Genomic DNA, 18,136 nt, shown 5'->3' on the forward strand with positions numbered 1-18,136 from the left:
GGGGAGAAAAAGGTGGCAGGGATCATCTTACATAATTTTCCCTATAATGTTGATAACTTTGTTACATCATGAAAAAAAGAATTCTTTCCCAAGTATCCAAAATGAATCCATGTAAACAACCACATTCATCATATACTTTACTGCAGGACTTGGGCTATTTTAATTAGGCATTCTCCCAGGGGATATTAAGATTTTGTACTAATGCTTAATATTTATAATATATACATTTCCTTATATAGTAATAGTAGTAAGCATTACAACTCTTAATGTGCCCTACAAGTACATACAACTCTTCTTATAGAGAATCATTACTTTACATTTAGAAAGGCTCATTTATCACCTTAGGGATTAAGATATCAAATTTGGTGTAATGCAATGAACCACCTTGTGCCATCTGTCTCAGTGACCCCAAAAGAGTAATAGCGAAAGCTGCACTCCTTGATAAAGGAAATTCTCTGGTTTTTATATTCAAAGTAAACAACTTTTGAAAAATAAATTTTACTCCTTTTCTTCCTGTTTAATTTTTCCTCTGTTCAGTATTCTTTTACTAACATTCTGGAAATTCATATCTATGAAGTACTTAGAAATCAAAACAATTATTATACAGCACCTTCAACTCTTCTGGTGAGATTATTACATAATAAATCTAGAAACTTAAAAAGCATACACGTGACAAGAAGCTTTCTAGACAGAAAATATAATGAAGCAAATAATCAATTCAGTTGATAGTTCAAGGAATGTGACCATTCTGGAAGTGGAAAACTTGATATACCTTAAGGAGTTTCTTATGACAATACTGACCCATCAATCAAAATTATTTCATCAAGTGTTTCTCTTTCCCATTCTCCATGGCCCAGTTTCTTTTTTGCCATGGTAAAGAGAGACCCATCAAGTTTTAAACTTTGGTGATACTCTCTGTTCTACCTTCAAACGTAATACCACATGTCCTTACTTTTAACCCTACTATTTCAGGTGGCCTCACTACCTGAAAAAGCTAACCTCTGCTCTCCATACATTTTTTTATCACATTCCTTTCTGCCTCCACCACCCTGGGGGGAAAAAAACAAAAATAAAAGGAATACTTTCTTGATTATGTCTTCTCCTCAATCTATCATGGTGTCTTGTATATGGAACACAATCAATGAGAATTTATGGAATGAATTACTGGATTCCCTACAGCAAATTCATGTCTTAAAGAGTAATTAAAAACTTATAAAATTCTGGAAGTAATACATTAATACATTCTATTCTCAACATAAGGTTCAATCAATAGCAAAATCACATTGTTCAAGCCTGGTGAAACAGTTACAGCTTAAAAATGCAACAAAAATTCAAGTGTATTAAGAATTCTACACATATTCTTCTGTGATAAAGATTTTAGTTAATTAATTAGTCAGTCCCTTCATTCATTCATATTAATGTCTTCTATGAGAGGCCAAGTGCTAAGCATTAGGGATACAAGGACGAATAATAGATCCTCTCTTAACTTCAGTCCAGCTGGGTAGACAGATTTAAAACCATTTAAAAATTATTATATTCTTAAATATAGCAAATTATAGAACAGTACTTATTGTGTGCTGTCAATACTATAAAAGGGGGGAATAATATATTTGTATTCACTTTCACATAAATAAAAATTTCTGGAAGGATCAGTAAGAAAATAAACAGTGACTACTTCTTTTTCCTTGAGAGAACCAAGTGGACAGGCAATAGGCTGAGAGACATTTTACTGTCTACCTGTTTATACTTACTGAAAATCAAACCGTGTGAATGGATAAACTATTCAAACAATTAGAAGATTTTTAAAAGAAAAATAATCATAATATATCAAGGGGTATGATACCACTATATGCATTTGGGACAGTGGTGTCACAAATAAAGAATCAATTGTGCTTGGTGGTTTGTGCAAACAGAGGGCTTCACAGAGGAGGTGCCACCAGAGGCCCACCCTCTGAGGATGAGGTCACCAAATGGAGAAAGGAAACAGATATAAGGTAAAATCTGTACACAAGAAACAAAAAATATATGCAAATGAAAAGGAGATCATAGCACATTTCAGGAAAACATAAGTGGCCTCACTGTAACTGGAGGCAGAACTGGTGGGAAATGAGGTTGGAAATAGGAAGGGACAGGTCATGGAGGTTCCTTTACAACGCCATGCCACAAAGTCTGACATATAACCTGCAGGGTTTGAACAAAGAGAGTAATACAAGGTGCTGTAATACTCCAAATAAAATAACTAAGTTAATGGCGAGGAATGGAAAAGACAAATTTAAGAGATTTAATAATATTAGATATATTATTAAGTAATCCATATAAAGCACTTAATTCAATGCCTGGCACATATAGTAATGGCTCCATAAATATTAGCTGCTGTTGTTAAGATAGAACCTCTATTTGAGAAATTCTTAAGACTGGAACTCTTTCAGAAGGATCAGTTCTAATAGATCATCTCCTTTCATGCTCTCCCCATTTCCACAGGATCAGATGATTCACTCTCTTTTCTTTCCCCTAAGTCTATACATACTGTACAACAGCACCTATTAAACCAGATTATGACTGTACATACATGTTTCCCCCACAGACGGTGACCAAAGACAACACAACTGGGCAAAGATAGTATCACTGCATACTGTTAAATCTAGTTAAAACTACAGCACGCGCTACTTTTAATGAGAATAGCCATACCACCAATGTGAAAGAAAAGACAATAAACAGCCTTGCTGAAAACACTGGGAATACAGCAGTGTGTTTAGTATCTTAAACCAAAATAATCTGAAGTATATAATTTTTCAATTAAACTTCTCAGTTTACCAGGAAGTAGAATAAAATAACTAGTAAGTTTTTAATGACATGAAAATAAAGCACACAAATGAAAAAAACAGAAAACTTTCAAAAGTTGACTCCCTGTGGAAACAGTTCTACATAATTCCATTAGACCTTCCAAAAAAAGAAAATCACTATAACTTTAGCAGAGGAAATTTGCAGAACCTTGACTATCTAGTACCAACCACTAAATGTATTTTGTAAACTGAGCAATGGCCACAGTATGCTGTCCTTTAAAAAAACTCATCCTATGATGCATTAAAGAGGATTTTCATTAGATTTTATAACTATGCAAACATGACAACTACAAAATCTTGGTAATCAAAATACCACAAAAATTGATAGTCATTTTACCTGCAGTATCCATACAATCAGTTATACCATTAGCAAATACTCCTGGGCTCCCTCAGAATTGAGGCTCACACACAAACTGACTGAAAGGAAGTAAAATAGATTCAGATATACTTTAGATTAATATGAAGAAAAACAAATTAAGACTTACTTCATGATATATTTGGCTCTGTCTATTGTTTGAGCTTTAACTTTTACTAAAAGTGGATGATTGTTATAAGTTTCATTCTTCCATTGGCCATACAGACGATATCTTAAAAAATGATGAGATGAAGAATTAGGAAAAGTTAAACACTTAGAGGTTAATGCACTAGAACAGTAGTTAACATATATTATGTATTTACCTATGCTGATATGGAAATGCTTTAAACAATCCCCATAGTTCCTCAGACATACAAGCATTGCAGTCCATCAACGAAAGAGATGGAAGTAGTACCTGCTCAGTAATGCTAAGCAAACAGCTAAGGATAACTTCCTAAGAAGAAGGGAGGAAAAATTATTTCAGTACCAGGTCCATATTAGTCCCCCCTCCCCAAATAAATTTATGTCAGCCTTGGAAAAACTGCCACATCTACTTTCCCACACTATCACTGTCCTTTCCACAGTGGCTCGTTATGTCTCTCCATCTAACAGAGCAAATGAGGTGAGGGAAGGAAAGGGGTAGCAAGAGAACAAGGGATTTTTATCCCTCTTCCTTTCTCAACATGGTAGTCCTCAAGAACAGGAGGCTACCACTCTCAAAATAACCGTATCATATGCCAAAAGCTATATTCAGTAAGAAATGTATAAAATGATTATTCACAAGGGACGAAAGCTGGCTCACAGGAAAATCTGCAGTATGTGGCACCCAGACAAACATCGACACACTGGATTTTTCTAGTCTTACCATTTTCTCTTTATCTTCTTGTTTGCCTCCATCAGACTGAAACTAAAAGTTAAAAAATATATATAAATAAAATGCAAAAAGGTTAAGATTATGCTGTCACAATTTAGTTTCTATTATGAAAAAATTAATTTGCACAGGGTTGTGAATTATTTTCTTACTTTTTATACACATATAGATTTTAAATAGCCAGCACTACCAATGAACATTTTTAGACTCCATCTATATTTCTAACCTCCAAATAATTTGGGACATTCATGAATTTTAAATGTCAATTTTATAAGCCAATTATTTTCTCAACCTCATTATCACAAACGAAAGCATCCTAAAACCACAGCCAATGTAATTTAGTTGGGATGCATCTGCATTTTCCCATCTAGATGTTCTAGTTTTGCCTCTACAGAATAAAACCTAACACTAAGGCAACAATTAAAAACAATTAAACCCTAAGAAATTTAAAGCTATGTTTCAATTCAACAATACTTAGCCATCACTGAGAAATAAGCCAAAAATATTAATAACACTGCTGAAAAAAAGACAAAACCACTGCCTAACTTCAACAGACTGAACCAAAATGACGTGGTCGTTATTATTACCAGTGATTTGCATGACAGCCAGAAGCGCCTCGTCTGACAGTGCTGACTGGTCATTCTGAATGAAGTAGTAACACTTGTGTATATAGGCAGGTGGGAGGTCAGAGGATTGTGCAAAGGCCAGCAAGACTACTGAAGCACTGATACTCAAGAACAATTGATTTCAGGGAAGGAGTGAGCTAAATACCAAGTCAGGGAGGGGGAAAAGCTGATAATGCACCTAACAAGCTTATCTCCTTAGCAGATTAAGGAATTCTGTGCATGTATGTTTTCATGCATGAATAATTTAACAGGTGCTACTACCGGGAGGTCAAACCTCCGTGCAAGATCTTCACATACCCTCATTTAGAGACTGCTGCATTACCCTGATGGGAAAAGACACTTCATTTTTTTAACTGGCAGGTTAAAAAGATATAAGGCCCTTTCACAGCAACCATTACTAAATCAACATATATCCTGCTCAGCAAATAAGGCATCAGGTTATGAAGGAGTGACCTGGCAGAAAACAAACTAGGTTGTTGTTTTCTTCTGTTTGGTTGGGGGTGGGGAGGGTAGATAATTCTCACGGCATATGGAGTATATGTTGGGAGGCAGAAATAAGGGTAGGCCATAATTTGAAGAACTAGGTTTACAGTATATTATGTTGGATATAAAGGCAGTTAAGCTACTCCTTTCCTGGTATACAACAATGTGAAGAAACCTAATAAAGCTACACAGTTTTCTCCATAGAAATAAAACATTTTCTTAGTTCTAAGCTGTCCTAATTCCCTACTAGATATTTATGAGTTTCAAAAGTCTGTATGTCAATTCTCTGTATTTCATATGTAGGAAAATTTGAAAGAAAAATAAAGAAAGCACAATAAAACCATCTAGAAGAGCAGCTAAGAAACATTTTTATCAAACATTAATTATAACAACGATGAAGACAAAAATAAATCAAGAGGGGAGAACCAAGATGGTGGTGTGAGTAGAGCAGCAGAAATCTCCCCCAAAACCATATATATTTTTGAAAATACAACAAATACAACTATTCCTAAAAGAGAGACCTGAAGACACAGGACAACAGCCAGACTACATCCACACCTGTGAGAACCCAATGCCTCGCGAAGGGGGTTAAGATACAAGCCAGGTCCCGGTGGGACCCGAGCGCCCCTCACCCCAGCTCCGGGTGGGAGGAGAGGAGTCGGAGCAGGGAGGGAGAGGGAGCCCAGGACTGCTAAACACACAGCCTTAGCCATCCGCACCAGAGCAAAGACACACAGTGCGTGGTGTGCTGGACACTAGGGAAACGGGACAGTAAGACGTGTGAGCGGGTCCCTGCAGCCTGCCCACCTGGGACAAAGAAAAGCGAGTGCTTTTTGAAAGTTTTTTAAAGGGACAGGGACCCCACAGCTGGACGGAAGCATCCCAGGAAACTTAGCCCAGAAGCTGGGAATCCCAGGGAATTCTGGGCGCCCTAACCCCCTGGGTGGCAGCGCAGCTCAGAGACCCCTAACGATAAACAGCCTACCGCCCGTTCCCCCTTGGATGCAGCTCCGCCATATTGGAGAAGCAGCCTGAGTCTGGCCACGACCACAGCAACTGCAGAGCTCCACAGCAGCTTGGCAAGAATTAGATACCCCGGCTGCTCGCAGCTACCCAGCACGCGCCACTAGGGGTCGCTGTCCTCCCAGGAGAGGAAGGCCACAAACCAGCAAGAAGGGACTTTCTCTTAGCCAACACACATGCCAGCTCCCCACAAATACCTCTATCGCCATGAAAAGGCAGAAGAATTTGATACAGACCAAGATCACAGAGGCAAATCCTGAGAAGCAGATAGACCCAACCAATCTCCCTGAAAAATAATTAAAAATAAAGCTCATAACCATGCTGATGGAACTGCAGAGAAATATGCAAGAGGTAAGGGATGATGTCCAGAAGGAGACTACATAAATGAAAAACAATCTCTGGAAGGATTTATAAGCAGAATGGATAAGATGCAAGAGGCCATTGATGGAAAAGAAACCAGAGAACAGGAACGCATAGAAGCTGATGCAGAGATAAAAGGATCTCCAAGAATGAAACAATATTAAGAGAACTGTGTGACCAACCCAAAAGGAACAATAGCCACATTATAGGGGTACCAAAAGAAGAAGAGAGAGAAAAAGGGATAGAAGGTGTCTTTGAAGAAATAATAGCCCAAAAATGTGTTTTAAGAAGACTTCCACGTATATTATGTTCAGCGAAATAAGCCAGGCAGAGAAAGACAAGTGCCAAGTGATTTCCCTCATTTGTGGAGTATAACAGTGAAGCAAAACTGAAGGAAAAAAATAGCAGCAGACTCAGAGACTCCAATAAGGGACTAGTGGTTACCAAAGGGGAGGGGTGTGGGAAGGTGGGTGGGGAGGGAGGGAGAAGGGGATGGAGGGGTATTATGTTTAGTACCCATGGTGTGGGGGATCATGGGGAAAACAGTGTAGCACAGAGAAGGCAAACAGTGAACCTGTGGCATCTTACTACACTGACGGACAGTGACTGCATTGGGGTACGGGTGGGGGACTTGATAATATGGGTAAATGTAGTAACCACATTGTTTTTTCATGTGAAACCTTCAAAGAGTGTGCATCAATAATACCTTCATAAAAAATTTTAAAAAAAGAAGACCTCCAGCCGATTCTGATACATGCTAAGGTTTGAGGATCAGCACACTATTAGAAAGCCCTATACTACTGTCGGAGTCCAGGGGTTGCATTTGAGGTTTTGGGGCAATGCAAAGAGCAAAGGTGGCAGCGGGAGTTGTCATGGAGGGTGCTCAAAGAGATCACTTTATTCTGCACAAAGCTGTACCTCTTATATGCTACAGTGCTAAGTCATGGTTACAGAAGTACTGAAGACGCGTATGCATGTGACCTTCATGGCCAGGTGCCTGGCCTTCAGGGCCCTTATTAGCTCCTTCACGGGCACAACATGCTGTGTTTTCAGGTTTCTCAAGGCCAGACGTACCTGGCACCATACAAGGCCAGATATATTTGGGGTGAAGCAGCGGACAGCTGTCCTCATAGAACACTAGAGAAAGTGGGGGGGGGCCTTCCCTACAACTATGCACCTCCAATTTAAGGAATACACACACAATCAGAGAGAGAAATGACTACAAATAACTTCAGGCTGGAAGAGTATTCATTTAAATAATATCTGGTGTTAAATACATAAGCTTCTTTCTAAAAAAACATACATAATTTGATGTTGGATGGAAAAGAGGGAGAAGGAAGGCAAAGTGGCAACCTCCCACAGGCCCACCAAGGAAGCACCTCCAGCAAACACAACTAACCCTGAAAACGACCTGAAGACTGCATGCAGATCAGGCCACCTACACCTGGTGAAGAGAAGACTACACGGAGAAGGGTAAAGTGGCAGGGCCAGGATCGGTCAGGACCCAAGCCCTTACCCCATCCCACAAACAGGAGGGAGAGGGGATAAGCAAGCACTCAGGAGCTCTGCACACCTGGCCCCAGAGAACACGAGTCCACATTGCACTGGGTTGTGGTGATTAGTGGGGCTCAACACCAGGGCGCATTGGAACACTCTGAGAGGCTGAGACTCCAGGCACTTGTGGAGGACAGGAATGCTCCCTCAGTCTTCCTGGGACCCAACACAGAGGCAGCAGTCTGAAAGATTAACCATCAGTGGGAAGTGTACCAGACAGACGGAGGTCAGAGGGAGCTCTCTCTGGAGGAGAAAGGGCAGGTGGTTGATGCTTCCCCATTCCTCCTTTAGCCCAAATGATCTGGGAAACCAGCTCTAAAGGATCCATCTCCTTCACTGGCAGCTCAGCCCCTATGTATTTCCCTGCACACCCACCTGCCTGCTTGGCCAGCCTGGCCTAGCAGCCATTAGACTTTGCTGCCTGGCAGGCAGAGGGAGGCCTCCCCAGCTTTCCTGGCCCTCTCTCAGCCGAATAGGTGAGGCACCTGTCAGAGCCAGCACCAAACACTCCATCTCCCTTGCTGGCAGCTCAGCCCCATGTCACAATCTCCTGCACACCCACCCCACTAACCCAACAGCAACCACCATTGCTGCCTGGCAAGCAGAGGGCAGCCTTCCCACAACGATCCAAGCAGAAGTGCTTCATAGCACTCAAAGGGCCCACAGGGGCACCTATCAGCCTCTGCTGACAGAGATCAGCTACTGCCAGCAGATAGGCAGAAAGGTGGTCCCACCCACAGCCCACCAACAGCAACTGCAGGTCCACCACAAAGTTGAACAAGGCATGGGTGAGAGCAAAGAGTCTTGAGCTTCTGGGCACCACAGGACACCTTCTCCATAAAACCATTACTTTCTAGACCAGGAAGCATAGCAGATCCATCTAATACAAAGGAAAAAACACAGAAACCCTGACAAAATGAGGAGGCAGAGGAATATGGTCCAAAAAAAGTACAGGATAAGACACCACAAAGAGGGCTAAATGAAATGGAGATTATCAATCTTCTTGAAGATTTCAAAGTAACTGTCATAAAGATGCTTGCTGATCTACAGAAAAGTACTGACACTCTCAGAGAAGACTTCAACAATTACAAGATTTGAAAAACACCTACTCAGAGCTGAAGAATGCAATAACTGAAATGAGAAATATAATGGAAGGCATGAATAATAGACTGCTGGAAGTACAGGAGATAATCAATGAGATGGATATTAGAGAAGAGGAAAACAATGAAGCTGAGGACCAGAGAGAAAAAAACAATCTCTAAAAATGAGAAAATGCTAATACAGCTGTGTGACAACTCAAAACAAAACAATATTCACATAATAGGGGTCCCAGGAGGAGAAGTGAGAGACAAAGGAGTAGAAAGTCTCTTACAAGAAGTAACAGTTGAAAACATCCCCAATCCAGGAAAGGAAATAGACACCCAGGTTCCTGGAAGCACGTAGAGCCCCTAACAAAAGGAAACCGAGGAAAGCATTAAGAAATACAGTAATTAATATGACAAAGATTAAAATAAAGAGAGAATCTTAAAAGCAGCAAGAGAGAGGCAGACAGCTACCTATAAGGGAAACTCCACAGGCTATCAGCAGATTTTTCTGCAGAAACTTTATAGGCCAGAGGGAGTGGCATGAACTATTTAATGTATTGTAAGGGAAGAACCTACAACCAAGAATCCTCTACCCGGCAAGGTTATCATTCAGAACTGAAGGAGAGATTAAAAGTTTCCCAGATAAACAAAAGGTAAAAGAATCCACACCCCTAACATGGCCTCATAGTATATGCTAAAGGGTCTTCTGTAGACAAATGTCCTTAAGCCCAAATATATTCATCAGTGAAAATAAACATACAGTAAAGGTAGTAAACCAATTACTTACTAAGAAAGTATGAAGATTTAAAAAAAGCAGTAAAATCAACTATATACAAAATCAGTCACAGGATACACAAAACATGTAGATTATGTCATCACATACGTAAAGTATGGAGGAAGAAGAATAAAAAAGTAGTACTTTTAGATGTGTTAGAGAGACCATCAACTTACTATAGACTATTATACACTTAGGAAACTATGAACATTATAGTACCCCCACAAACCTAAAGCCTATAATACAAACACACAAAAAAATGAAGAAACAAAAAGAGAAATCCAAGCATAACACTGAAGAAAACAATCAAAGAGAATGGTATAAGAGAGGAAGAAAGAAACAGAGAGGAACTACAAAAACAACCAGAAAACAACTAATAAAATGGCAATAAGTACATACCTATCAATAATTACCTTAAATGTAAATGGACGCAACATACCAATCAAAAGACAGACAGTGGCAGAATGGATAAAGAAACAAGACCCAACTATTCAGTACTGACAAGAGACTCATTTTAGACCTAACAACATACACAGACTGAAAAGAAATGGATGGAAAAAGATATTAGATACAAATAAAAGGGAGAAAAAAGCAGGATTAACAGTACTTATATCAGACAAAACAGACTTCAAAACAAAGAAATAACAACAGACAAAAAAGAATATAACATAAAGATAAAGGCATCAGTACACAAAGAGGATATAACAATTGTAAATATCTATGCACCTAATAAAGGAGCACCTAAATATTGAAAGCAAATACTAACAGAACTAAAGGGGGAAACAGGCAGAAATACAATCTCATTAGGGGATTTAACACCCCTTAAATCAATGGACAGATCATCCAGACAGAATAGGTAAACAGAGGCACTGAATGACACATCAGATGGACTTAACAGATATATACAGAATGTTCCATTTAAAAGCATCAGGATACACATTTTTCTCTAGTGCTCACGGAACATTCTCCAGAATGCATCACATATTAGGACACAAAAAGAGCCTCAATAAACTAAAAAAAAACTGAAACTGTATCAAGCACCTCTTCAGATCACAATGTTATGAAACTAGAAATCAATTACAAGAACACCAATGAAACCCCACAAAGACATGGAGGCTACACAACACACTTCTAATAATCAATGGAGCAATGAACAAATCAAAGAGGAAATCGAACAATACATGGAGACAAATGAAAACAGAAACACAACAGTTCAAAATATGTGGGATGGAACAAAAGCGGTTCTAAGAGGGAAGTACATAGCAATACCAGCCTACCTCAAAAAACAAGAAAATTCCAAATAAACAGTCTAAACTTATAACAAAAGTAACTAGAAAAAGAACAAATGAAACCCAAAGTTAGCAGTAGGAGGGACATTATAAAGGTCAGAGCAGAAAAAAATAGAGTAAAACAATAGAAAAAAAAAATCAATGAAACCAAGAGTTGATTCACTGCGAAAATAAACAATGCAGAAAGACACCCTAGCCAAACTTATCAAGATAAAAAGACAAAACAAAAAAAATCGGAAATGAAAAAGATATTATAACTAACAACACAGAAATACAAACAATTATTAGAGGACTCTATGAAAAATTATATGACAATAAATTGTACAACCTGGAAGAAATGGGAAAGTCCTAGAAAAGTACAACCTTCCAAGACTGACCCAGGATGAAACAGAAAATCTAAACAGACCAATAACCATTAAAAAAAAATAAACTGGTAATCAAAACATTCCCATCAAACAAAAGTCCAGGCCCAGATGACTTCACAGTTGAATTCTACCAAACATTTAAAGAAGAGCTCATACCCATCCTTCTTAGAGCATTGCAAAAGTTATGACAGAATACTTCCCAAGTCATTCTATGAGGCCAGCTTGACTCTAATACCAAAACCAAAGACACTACAAAAAAAGAAAATTTTAGACCAATATCCTTGATGAACTTAGATGCAAAAATCCTGAATATTAGCAAACCAAATTCAAAAATACATCAAACATCATCCATCATGACCAACTTGAGATTTATTGCTGGGATGCCACAATATTTGTAAATATTGTGATACTCCACATAAACAAAAGGAAAGATAAAAACTGTATGATCATCTCAATAGATGCTAAGAAAGCATTTAACAAAACTCAACATCCATTCATGACAAAAACTCTCAAAAAAATGGGTACAGAGGGAACATACCTCAACATAAAAAAGTCCATATACAACAAAGCCACAGATAACATCAAACTCGATGAAGAAAAGCTCCTTTAAGATCAAGAACAAGACAAGGATGACAAAAACTCTCACCACTTTTATTCAACATAGTACTGGAAGTATTCACAATATAAGTACTCACAATATAAGAGACAAAGCAATCAGACAAGATAGATAAAAGGTATCCAAATTGTAAGGAAGAAGTAAAACTGTCACTGTTTGCAGATGACATGATAATATATGTAAAACCCTAAAGACTCCACCAAAAAACTATTAGAATAATTGGATTCAGCAGTGTTACATGATACAAAATCAGTATACAGAAATCTGTCGCATTCCTATATACTAACAACAAACTAGCAGAAAGAGAAATCAGGAAAACAACTCCATTTACAATTGCATGAAAAACAATAAAATATCTAAAACTAAAACTACCCAAGGAGGTGAAAGACCTATACTCTGAAAATTACAAGACACTTATGAGAGAAATTAAAGAAGACACCAATAAATGGAAATCTATCCCATGTTCATGGATAGAAAGAATTACTATTGTCAAAATGGCCATCCTTCCCAAAGCAATCTACACATACAATGCAATCCCCAAAAAACACCAGCAACAAACTAAAACCGTCTAAAGTTCATATGGAACCACAAAGGACTCCAAATAGCCAAAGCAATCCTGAGAAAAACAAAGCTGGGGGATTATGCTCTCTGACGCCAAGCTATACTACAAAGCTACAGTAATCAAAACAGTATCATACTGACACAAGAACAGACCCACAGATCAGTGGAACCGAATAAAAATCCCAGAAATAAACCCTTGCATATATGGCCAATTAATATATGATAAGGAACCATGAATATACACTAGGGAAATGACAGTCTCTTCAGTAACTGGTGTTGTGAAAACTGGACAGCTACATGCAAGAGAATGAAACTGGGATACTGTGCAACTGCATTCACACAAGTAAACTCAAAATGGATTGGAGACCTCAATGTAAGATATGAAATCATAAGGCTCTCAGAAGAAAACACAGGCAAAAGTCTCTTGAGCATTAGCATGAACAATTCTTCTCTGGATACATTTCCTTGGGCAAGGCAAACAAAAGTAAAAATGAACAAGTGAGACTACATCAATCTAAAAAGCTTCTGTATGGCAAAGGACACCATCAGCAGAACAAAAAGGCATCCTACATCATGGGAAGATGGCGGCGAGAGTAGTTCGGAGGAAATCTCCTCCCCAAAACATATATATTTATGAAAATACAATAAATACAACTATTCCTAAAAGAGACACCAGTGGATGCAGTACAACAGCCAGGATACATCTACATCTGTGAGAACTCAGCATCACACGAAAGGGTAAGATACAAGCCGCCACCAGGCCGGACCCAAACACTCCCCCACCCCAAAACCCGGCAGGAAGAAAGGAGTCGGAACGGGGAGGGAGTGAAAGCCCAGGACTGCTAAACAACCAGCTCTAGAAATCTGCACTCAGAACACAGACACAAGGTGCACGGTGTGCTGGATATTAGAGAAGCAGAAAAGAAAAACCTGGGGGCAGGTCCCTGCAACCGGCGTCCCTGAGACAAAAGAAAAGCAAGTGCTTTCTGCAAGTCTTAAAGAGACAGGGACCCCATAGCTGGATGAAGTTGTCCCGGCAGCTGGGAATACTGGGGAAACTTAGGAGACCCAAACGGAGGCAGGGCAGCTCTGAAGCCCCTCACAGCAATAAGCAGCCTGCCAGTCATTCCTCCAACTGGTGCGGACCCCGAAACATGGGCCCAGTAGCAGGAGAGTGGCAGCGCGCACCAGGGACAGCAGTGCCGGAAGGAACCGAGAGCAGATCCATGTGCCACAGGAGAGGCATTTGCTAGCCCGCAGCGGCATGACCGAACAGCCGGGGCACGGCTCGCACGCACCGGTGGCAGTGAAGCCAGAGCCCGGTAGAAGCCTGTGTGGAAGAGCCCCACGCGCACCTGCAGCGGAGCCAGAGGGAGCAGGCATGCTCCCAGCAGCCGACCAGAATCCTAGCCCAGCACACAGCCACCAGGGCCAGACCCAAAGGCTGATGCTGTCACACAGCTGACTGGCAGGGTCGCCACTAGCACGGAGGAGTGCACCTGGAGTGCCTGCCACTCCCCGCAGGGCCCCACACTGCTCTGATGGACACCCCGCCCACAGGAGCTTAGGGGATTAACCCGGTGGCTGCTCCAGGAGTGCAGGTAACCGTCACAGGCAGCAGAGAAGGGCAAGGCATCCAGCAAGCAGGAAAGGACTTTCTTCTCCCAGCTGACACACCCGCAACCTGCCTACAGCCATTGCTATCACACTGAAAAGGCAAAAACTTCTGGTCCAGTCCAAGATAGTTACACCTGAGAAAGGATCTGCAGAGGCAGACCTAACAAGACTCCCTGAAAAAGAATGCAAAATAAAAATCATAAACATGCTGACAGAGCTGCAGAGAAATATGCAAGAGCTAAGGGATGAAGTCCGAAGGGAGATTACAGATGTCTGGAGGGAGATTACCGAAGTGAAACAAACTCTGGAAGGATTTATAAGCAGAATGGATAAGATGCAAGAGGCCATTGATGGAATAGAAACCAGAGAACAGGAACGCATACAAGCTGATGCAGAGAGAGATAAAAGGATCTCCAGGAATGAAACAATATTAAGAGAACTGTGTGACCAATCCAAAAGGAACAATATCTGCATTATAGGGGTACCAGAGGAAGAAGAGAGAGAAAAAGGGATAGAAAGTGTCTTTGAAGAAATAATTGCTGAGATCTTCCCCAAACTGGGGGGAGGAAATAGTTGCTCAGACTACAGAGGCACACATAACTCCCAAGAGACGGGATCCAAAGATGACAACACCAAGACACATAATAATTAAAATGGCAACGATCAAGGACAGGGACAGAGTATTAAAGGCACCCAGAGAGAGTAAAAAGGTCACCTACAAAGGAAAACCCATCAGGCTATCATCAGACTTCTCAACAGAAACCTTACAGGCCAGAAGAGAATGGCATGATATATTTAATGCAATGAAACAGAAGGGCCTTGAACCAAGGATACTGTATCCAGCACGATTATCATTTAAATATGAAGGAGGGATTAAACAATTCCCAGACAAGCAAAAGTTGAGGGAATTTGCCTCCCACAAACCACCTCTACAGGGCATCTTAGAGGGACTGCTCTAGATGGGAGTACTCCTAAAAATGACACAGAACAAAACACCCAACATATGAAGAATGGGCGAGGAGGAAAAAGAAGGGAAAGAAATAATCATCAGACTGTGTTTATAACAGCTCAATAAGCGAGTGAGGTCAGACAGTAAGGTAGTAAACAAGCTAACCTTGAATCTTTGGCAACCACAAATCTAAAGCCTGCAATGGCAATAAGTACATATCTTTCAATAATCACCCTAAATGTAAATGGACTGAATGCACCAATCAAAAGACACAGAGTAACAGACTGGATAAAAAAGCAAGACCCATCTATATGCTGCGTACAAGAGACTCACCTCAAACCCAAAGACATGCATAGATTAAAAGTCAAGGGATGGAGGAAGATTTTTCATGCAAACAACAGAGAGAAAAAAGCAGGTGTTGCAATACAACTATGAGACAAAATAGACTTCAAAATAAAGAAAGTAACAGGAGATAAAGAAGGACATTACATAATGATGAACGGCTCAGTCCAACAAGAGGATATAACCATTATAAATATATATGCACCCAATACAGGAGCACCAATATATGGGAAACAAATACTAACAGAATTAAAGGAGGAAATAGAATGCAATGCATTCATTATGGGAGACTTTAACACACCACTCACTCCAAAAGACAGATCCACCAGAAAGAAAATAAGTAAGGACACAGAGGCAGTGAACAACACGCTGGAACAGATGGAACTAATAGACATCTATAGAACTCTACATCCAAAAGCAACAGGATACACATTCTTCTCAAGTGCACATGGAGCATTCTCCAGAAGAGACCACATACTAGGCCACAAAAAGAACCTCAGTAAATTCCAAAGATTGAAATCCTACCAGCCAACTTTTCAGACGACAGAGCTATAAAACTAGAAATAAATTGTACAAAGAAAGCAAAAAGGCTCACAAACACATGGAGGCTTAACAACATGCTCCTAAATAATCAATGGATCAATGACCAAATTAAAATGCAGATCCAGCAGTATATGGAAACAAATGACAACAATAACACAAAGCCCTAACTTCTGTGGGATGCAGCAAAAGCACTCAGTCCTAAGAGGAAAGTATATAGAAATCCAGGCATATTTAAAGAAGGAAGAACAATCCCAAATGAATAGTCTAATGTCACAATTATCAAAATTGGAAAAAGAAGAACAAATGAGGCCGAAGGTCAGCAGACGGAGGGACATAACAAAGATCAGAGAAGAAACAAATAAAATTGAGAAGAATAAAACAGTAGAAAAAAATCAATGAAACCAAGAGCTGGTTCTTCGAGAAAATAAACAAAATAGATAAGCCTCTAGTGAGACATATTAAGAGAAAAAGAGAGTCAACAGACATCAACAGAATCAGAAACGAGAAAGGAAAAACCACGACGGACCCCACAGAAATACAAAGAATTATTAGAGGATACTGTGAAAACCAATATGCTAACAAGCTGGAAAACCTAGGGGAAATGGACAACTTCCTAGAAAAATACAACCTTCCAAGACTGACCCAGAAAGAAACAGAAAATCTAAACAGACCAATTACCAGCAACGAAATTGAAGTGGTAATCAAAAACTACCCAAGCACAAAACCCCCAGGCCAGATGGATTTACCTCAGAATTTTATCAGACATACAGAGAAGACATAACACCCATTCTCCTTAAGGTTTTCCAAAAAATAGAAGAGGGGGAAATACTCCCAAACTCATTCTACAAAGCCAACATCACCCTCATACCAAAACTAGGCAAAGACCCCCACCAAAAAAGAAAACTACAGACCAATATCCCTGATGAACGTAGATACAAAAATGCTCAACAAAATATTAGCAAACCGAATTCAAAAATACATCAGGAGGATCATACACCATGACCAAGTGGGATTCATCCCAGGGATGCAAGGATGTTACAACATTCGAAAATCCATCAACGTCATCCACCACATCAACAAAAAGAAGGACAAAAACCACATGATCATCTCCATAGATGCTGAAAAAGCATTCGACAAAATTGAACATCCATTCATGACAAAACTCTCAACAAAATGGGCATAGAGGGAAAGTACCTCAAGATAATAAAGGCCATCTATGATAAAACCACAGCTAACATCATACCGAACAGCGAGAGGCTAAAACCTCTTCCTCTGAGATCAGGAACAAGACAGGGATGCCCACTGTCCCCACCGTTATTCAACCTGGTACTGCAGGTCCTAGCCATGGCAATCAGACAAAACAAAGAAATACAAGGAATCCAGATTGGTAAAGAAGAAGTCAAACTGTCACTATTTGCAGATGACATGATATTGTACATAAAAAAACCCAAAAGACTCCACGGCAAATCTACTAGAACTAATATCGGAATTCAGCAAAGTTGCAGGATACAAAATTAACACACAGAGATCTGTAGCTTTCCTATGCACTAACAATGAGCTAATAGAAAGAGAAATCAGGAAAACAATGCCATTCACAATAGCATCAAAAAGAATAAAATACCTAGGAATAAACCTAACCAAGGAAGCGAAAGACCTATACCCTGAAAACTATAAGACACTCTTTAGAGAAATTAAAGAGGTCACTAAGAAATGGAATCTCATCCCATGCTCCTGGCTGGGAAGAATTAATATCATCAAAATGGCCATCCTGCCCAAAGCAATATACAGATTCGATGCAATCCCTATCAAATTACCAACAGCATTCTTCAAAGAACTGGAGCAAATAGTTCAAAAATTCATATGGAATCGTCAAAGACCC

At 39.8% G+C, this 18,136-nt stretch overlaps 1 protein-coding gene across 1 annotated transcript in view; it reads right to left on the reverse strand.

Moving 5' to 3' along the window:
• Nucleotides 1-18,136, reverse strand: part of LOC130682650 (THO complex subunit 2-like) — a 105,457-nt gene that overhangs the window by 25,125 nt on the left and 62,196 nt on the right. Inside the window, exons 13-15 of the mRNA XM_057497496.1 lie at nt 4,064-4,105; nt 3,522-3,652; nt 3,329-3,430 (exon numbers count right to left, since the gene is read on the reverse strand). Coding sequence (XP_057353479.1) covers nt 3,329-3,430; nt 3,522-3,652; nt 4,064-4,105 — 275 coding nt within the window. The remainder of the gene's footprint in view (nt 1-3,328; nt 3,431-3,521; nt 3,653-4,063; nt 4,106-18,136) is intronic.

This window comes from Manis pentadactyla, chromosome 2 (genome assembly GCF_030020395.1).
Source record: "Manis pentadactyla isolate mManPen7 chromosome 2, mManPen7.hap1, whole genome shotgun sequence".
NCBI lineage: Eukaryota > Metazoa > Chordata > Mammalia > Pholidota > Manidae > Manis > Manis pentadactyla.